A 7,500-nucleotide genomic window follows, 5' to 3' on the forward strand; every position below is an offset into this window, starting at 1 on the left:
CTTATAGGAGATTCTGAGATTCCTGTTGTGCTTTATATAATAAGTCTGAGGTCTATGATGATAATTTTATAATATGAATGAATAATATTGTGTGTAATAATACAGGGATACATTATATAACTGTGTGTGTGTGTGTGTGTGTGTGTAGATGGGCTTCAGTCTGGCCAGGTCCCGGGTAAATGGTGTGCTTTCTTACACAGTAAGTATACTGTATGTGAGTGTGTGTGTGTGTGTGTGTGTGTGTGTGTGTGTGTGTGTGTGTGTGTGTGTGTGTTTATACACGTCACCATACTAAATAGTATTTCTTATTTGAATTAAACTAAGCTAAAAGTACAGCAGAACTTTGTTACTGAAAAACAGAAATATGTGTAAGACGTCTCAACACGTTTGTGGTGTTTATTCTACTTTGACAGACAGAGGACACGGACCAGTGCATGCTGCTCAAACCCAAGAACGATGACAATATGGTTTTGTTCCTCATCGATCCGAGAAAGAAGAGGTAGGAGGGGTTGGTGGGTAGGAATGTGTGTGTGTTTTAGATCAGGTGTTGTCCACTTTTTTAACACCATCAACAAATTTGTGTGTGTGTGTGTGAATGTGTGTACAGAGTCAGTGTGAAGTCGTTTGGTGTGAAGGACAGTACCTTACAGGCTCGGCTGGACGGTGAAGCAAGTGGTAAGTCTGTATTTAAAACACACACACACACACACACACACACACACACAGCTGCAGCCTATAATTCAAGTCTTAGGCTCTTATTAACCTTTCAGACAGTCCAGAAAAAAAAAAGCCAAGATATGATGATAATAATAGATTATATAGTCCGTGTCGCTTGAAGGTTTGTGAACCTTTTAGAAATTCATAATTTTCTACATAAATGTGACCCAAAACATCATCAGATTTTCACACAAGTCCTAAAAAACAGAGTGAACAAAGGATCCAACAATATTATACTCCTTCATTTTAATTATTGAGAAAAATGATCCAACATTACAGATGTGTGACTTGCAGAAGTTTGTGAACCTTTATTTCAGTATCTGTTGTGACTCCTCGTGCAGTAATAACTGTAAGTTAAGTGTCTGGTAACTTTTGATCAGTTCTGTACAACAGATTAGAAGAACTTTAGTCCGTTCCTCAGTACAGAAGAGCTTCAACACTGGGGTTTTACTGGGTGTCCTCACATGATCTGACTGTTTCAGGTCCTTCTACAACATTTCTGTTGGATTAAAGTCAGGACATTGACTTGTTCATTCTAAAACATTATCTTTGTTCCTCTTTAATCAGTCTTTGGTGCACAGACTTGGTGTTTGTGCTCGTTGTCTTGGTGAATGATACATTTTATCTTGAGATCCAGTTCTTGGTCAGATGTTCTGATATTTTCATTTAGAGATCACTGGAATAATCTGAATTCATTGTTCCATCAATAATGACAAGCTCCTGGCCCAGATGCAGCAATACAGACCCAAAGCATGATACTACTACCAGCTTGTTTCACAGACGGTATAAGGTTCTTATGCTGGAATTCAGTTTTCTCAGGATTAACGCTTCTCATTTAAAACTGTCTTGTCCACATGATCTTTAGTAAACTTCATGGACAGCAATGTTTTTTATTGGAGAGTAGAGACCTTCTCCTTGAGACTCTGCACACCGACGATGTTCAGTGTTCACCTGATGGCAGACTTGTGAACATTACCATTAGCCAAAGTAAAAGAGGCCTTTAGTTGACTAGAAGTCACTTTGTGTTCCTTTCTGACCCAACAGACTTTCTGACCCAACAGGTCTTAGATTTCTTAGATGGTCTCCATTTCTACAGAATCTGTCTGATTATAGATTTTTGGAGTCCAAACTCTTAAGAGATGATGTTGCATTTTACAGCCTGATGAGCAACAATAACTCTCTTTCTGAAGTCCTCAGAAGTGTTTTCACAACGATCCACACGTCATGAACATCAGAATTTAATATATCTCTGTCCTTTAAATAAAACAGGACCTTCATGAAGACCAGATTGTCGTCTCATTGACCGAAATCAGATGGACTCGAATTTGATCTTGAAATTAAATACTAAACCTAGAGGTTCACATACTTTTGCCTCTCACAGATATTTAATACTGGGACATTTTCCTGAATAAAAAAAATTACCAAGTATAATATATTTGTCTGATCTGTCTGATTAGGTTCACTTTGTCTGCTTTTGGGACAATCTCATGATGTTTTGGGTCACATTTATATAGAAATATAGACATTTCTAAAAGGTTCACAAACTTTTAAGTGACACTGTATAGTTATATAAATATAAGTTATTATAGATATGATTACTGTCAAGTTCTGTTCAAGTAAACAAAAACCTGTTTCATTTAAATCCATTTTTGGACCTTTTTTCCAAACAGCATTTATAACACAAAATTCCTGAATAATCTAACACGTTTCCATGTCGTTCTAGAATCTAGAGTGGGTGGGGCTTAAAGAGGTGTTTTTGGATGTACTTAGTGGGATTTGACTAAAGATCTCCATACCCTTGATGGTGCTCTACAGTTACACCTAAACCAAAACCAATACTCTGATGGTTTGTTAGAAGAGTCTTCCCTACACTTACCATATTAAGCACAATTTTTTTTTAGGTATTTACCAAAACATATTCAAGCTATATTGAATAGGTATAGTGGGCTGAAAGTGCAGTCTCTCGGCTTTAATTTGAGGGTATTTAAATCTAAATTGGGGGAAGAGTTTAGGAATTACAGCTCTTGAGAGTAGCCACCCCCCCTTTTTCAAGGGACCAAAAGTAATTGGACAATTGAATCAAAAGCTGTTTCATGGACAGGTGTAGGCTATTCCTTCATTATGTCTTCATCACTGGGTCACTGGTGTTTATTGATGATATGACAGAAGCAGCTGGATGAATTCTGAAGTGTATAGGAATATACTGTCTGCCCAGAGTAAGCCAAATGCAGCAAAGATGATTGGACGGCATTTCACAGTACAGATGGACAATGATCCAAAACACACTGCAAAAGCAAAGCAGGAGTTTTTTAAGGAAAAGAAATGGAATATTCTGCAATGGCCGAGTCAATCACCTGATCTCGACCCCATTGAACGTGCATTTCACTTGCTGAAGGCAAAACTAAAGGCAGAAAGACCCACGAACAAACATCAGCTGAAGACAGCTGCAGTTAAGGCCTGGCAAAGCATCAGAAAGGAGGAAACCCAAGTCTCTGGAGATGTCCATGGGCTCCAGACTCATCGCCTGCAAAGGATTTTCAACAAAATATTAAAAATGAACATTTTATTTATGATTATATTCATTTGACCAATTACATTTGAGCCCCTGAAAATGAGGGGGACTGTGCATAAAAATGGTAGCAGTTCTTAAACCTTTTTCTTGATATTTTTTTTAATATATATATATATATATATATATATATATATATATATATATATATATATATATATATATACACACACTTTATATAAATAGATATTTTTTGAATTAAAGCTGAACGTCTGCTCTTCAAATTAATCTTTTTTTTTCTCATTTTCATTTTATTCTGGTGGCATACATAGCCAAAAGTATGAAAATTGTGCCTGTGTCCAAATATATATGGACCTAACTGTAGCTTTACAGTGAATCCAGCCTCCTTCTCTAGAATTGAATCCTTCTAATTATTGAGCAGTTCAACATTTGTGATGACAGATTGTGCAAAATACGACATTCAGGGGAAAGATTTCAGTGTCTGAGGGGGAGTAATCCACGTTTGACCTTAAATTGTCTATTTCAAGAAGTCTGTTTGAGATTCTGTTCTTCTATTTTGTTCCTTTAGTCTCTCGAAAGAAGAGAGATGAACCCATGCTCAAGCCTGCTAATGGACAGAACCCTGAGGAGAATAATGCAGAGAACGGGAATAAAGAGAAAGAGTCAAAAGAACCAGCTAGTAAAGTTAAAGGGTCCGAAGACTTGGCTATTAAAGGTAAAGGGTCCGAAGACACGGCTAGTAAAGGTAAAGGGTCCGAAGACTCGGCTAGTAAAGGTAAAGGGTCTGAAGACACGGCTAGTAAAGGTAAAGGGTCCGAAGACACGGCTAGTAAAGGTAAAGGGTCTGAAGACCCGGCTAGTAAAGGTAAAGGGTCTGAAGACACGGCTAGTAAAGGTAAAGGGTCCGAAGACTCGGCTAGTAAAGGTAAAGGGTCTGAAGACCCGGCTAGTAAAGGTAAAGGGTCCGAAGACACGGCTAGTAAAGGTAAAGGGTCTGAAGACACGGCTAGTAAAGGTAAAGGGTCCGAAGACTCGGCTAGTAAAGTTAAAGGGTCTGAAGACCCGGCTAGTAAAGGTAAAGGGGCCGAAGACACGGCTAGTAAAGGTAAAGGGTCTGAAGACCCGGCTAGTAAAGGTAAAGGGTCTGAAGACACGGCTAGTAAAGGTAAAGGGTCCGAAGACACGGCTAGTAAAGGTAAAGGGTCCGAAGACACGGTTAGTAAAGGTAAAGGGTCTGAAGACACGGCTAGTAAAGGTAAAGGGTCTGAAGACACGGCTAGTAAAGGTAAAGGGTCTGAAGACACGGCTAGTAAAGGTAAAGGGTCTGAAGACACGGCTAGTAAAGGTAAAGGGTCCGAAGAGAAGAAGAATGAAAATCCACCTAAAGAGGACCCTGCTGTGAAGACCACATCTCTTATCCAGGTGTGTTTAAGTTACCGCTAAAAATATCAAATGTTTTGTTCTACAATTCCCTGTGTAACCTTTGACCTTCTCTCCTAATCAGTTGAAGAACATAAACAATGTGACGTTGGTCCTGGATCAACATGAAGACACCTACAACTTCACAGTGAGTCACCCCACTGATTAAAACATGAATAATGGAGTAATGATATGTTACCTCTAGCAGTATAAACACACAGAACCAATTAGCTCAGGTTTAGATTTAAAATGATGGTGTTTAGAGAAGTTTCTCTTCTTCTTGTGTACAGTGATGTAATAAATATCTCTTCCTGTCTCTCAGTTTTATTTCATTATGGGTGCTCAGGATCAGGGCCTCTACAACCTGAACTTTCATTACTGCTCCAGCAGCAGGCCTGGTGCCATCAGCCCCTACTCTCTGAGTGTAAGAACACACTGTCAGAACGACATGACATCGTCTACACACACTGTCAGAACGACATGACATCGTCTACACACACTGTCAGAACGACATGACATCGTCTACACACACTGTCAGAACGACATGACATCGTCTACACACACTGTCAGAACGACATGACATCGTCTACACACACTGTCAGAACGACATGACATCGTCTACACACACTGTCAGAACGACATGACATCGTCTACACACACTGTCAGAACGACATGACATCGTCTACACACACTGTCAGAACGACATGACATCGTCTACACACACTGTCAGAACGACATGACATCGTCTACACACACTGTCAGAACGACATGACAACGTCTACACACACTGTCAGAACGACATGACATCGTCTACACACTGTCAGAACGACATGACAACGTCTACACACACTGTCAGAACGACATGACATCGTCTACACACACTGTCAGAACGACATGACATCGTCTACACACACTGTCAGAACGACATGACATCGTCTACACACACTGTCAGAACGACATGACATCGTCTACACACACTGTCAGAACGACATGACATCGTCTACACACACTGTCAGAACGACATGACATCGTCTACACACACTGTCAGAACGACATGACATCGTCTACACACACTGTTGGAACAACAACGTCTACACACACTGTCAGAACGACATGACATCGTCTACACACACTGTCAGAACGACATGACATCGTCTACACACACTTAGAACGACATGACAACGTCTACACACACTGTCAGAACGACATGACATCGTCTACACACACTGTCAGAACGACATGACAACGTCTACACACACTGTCAGAACGACATGACATCGTCTACACACACTGTCAGAACGACATGACAACGTCTACACACACTGTCAGAACGACATGACAACGTCTACACACACTGTTAGAACAACGTGACATCGTCTACACACACTGTTGGAACAACAACGTCTACACACACTGTTAGAACGACATGACAACGTCTACACACACTGTCAGAACGACATGACATCGTCTACACACACTGTTAGAACAACATGACAACGTCTACACACACTGTCAGAATGACATGACATCGTCTACACACACTGTTAGAACGACATGACATCGTCCACACACACTGTTAGAACGACATGACATCATCTACACACACTGTCAGAACGACATGACATCGTCTACACACACTGTCAGAACGACATGACATCATCTACACACACTGTCAGAACGACATGACATCATCTACACACACTGTCAGAACGACATGACATCGTCTACACACACTGTCAGAACGACATGACATCGTCTACACACACTGTTAGAACAACATGACAACGTCTACACACACTGTCAGAATGACATGACATCGTCTACACACACTGTTAGAACGACATGACATCGTCCACACACACTGTTAGAACGACATGACATCATCTACACACACTGTCAGAACGACATGACATCGTCTACACACACTGTTAGAACGACATGACATCATCTACACACACTGTCAGAACGACATGACATCGTCTACACACACTGTCAGAACGACATGACATCGTCTACACACACTGTCAGAACGACATGACATCGTCTACACACACTGTTGGAACAACAACGTCTACACACACTGTCAGAACGACATGACATCGTCTACACACACTGTCGGAACGACACAACAGCATCTACACACACTGTTAGAACAACACGACAACGTCTACACACACTGTCGGAACAACACGACAAACTCTACACATACAAGAAAAGAACAGCTAAATAATTTTTGTACAGAACTTCAACACATCTAAACGACGTGTGGGTGTGTTTGTGCGCGTGTGGGTGTTTGTAGGTGGAGATCAAAGAGAGGAACCCAGATGGCTTTCTTTCAGCTGCTGATCTTCCTCTACCACGTCTCTACATTAGCATGGCTGCCCTGTTCCTAATGGCAGCCATCATCTGGACATCAACACTGCTCAAACACAAGTACACACACATACACACACATACACACATTCACACACAGCATCAGAATTGTCAAAACAAAATTTCTATATCTAATACACATCATGTTCACTTAACATATGGGCTTATAATTATTTGTTTAGTTTACCTACATTGTGTGTGTCTGTTTGTGTCTGTTTGTGTCTCTGTCTGTCTGTCTGTGTGTCTGTCTGTGTGTCTGTCTGTGTGTGTTTGTCTGTGTGTGTGTTTGTCTGTGTGTGTCTGTGTGTGTGTCTGCCTGTCTGTGTGTGTGTGTGTCTGCCTGTCTGTGTGTGTGTCTGTGTGTCTGTCTGTGTGTGTGTGTGTGTGTTTGTCTGTGTGTGTCTGTGTGTGTGTGTCTGTCTGTCTGTGTGTCTGTCTGTGTGTGTGTCTGTCTGTGTGTG

The 7,500-nt window shown here is 40.8% G+C and overlaps 1 protein-coding gene across 1 annotated transcript in view; it reads left to right on the forward strand.

Annotated features, from left to right (window-relative positions):
* Positions 1 to 7,500, forward strand: part of LOC132839165 (protein GPR108-like) — an 18,357-nt gene that overhangs the window by 5,822 nt on the left and 5,035 nt on the right. Inside the window, exons 3-9 of the mRNA XM_060859990.1 lie at positions 149 to 199; positions 414 to 499; positions 608 to 675; positions 3,816 to 4,669; positions 4,752 to 4,814; positions 4,989 to 5,090; positions 6,966 to 7,099. Coding sequence (XP_060715973.1) covers positions 149 to 199; positions 414 to 499; positions 608 to 675; positions 3,816 to 4,669; positions 4,752 to 4,814; positions 4,989 to 5,090; positions 6,966 to 7,099 — 1,358 coding nt within the window. The remainder of the gene's footprint in view (positions 1 to 148; positions 200 to 413; positions 500 to 607; positions 676 to 3,815; positions 4,670 to 4,751; positions 4,815 to 4,988; positions 5,091 to 6,965; positions 7,100 to 7,500) is intronic.

This window comes from Tachysurus vachellii, chromosome 24, assembly GCF_030014155.1.
Source record: "Tachysurus vachellii isolate PV-2020 chromosome 24, HZAU_Pvac_v1, whole genome shotgun sequence".
Lineage (NCBI taxonomy): Eukaryota > Metazoa > Chordata > Actinopteri > Siluriformes > Bagridae > Tachysurus > Tachysurus vachellii.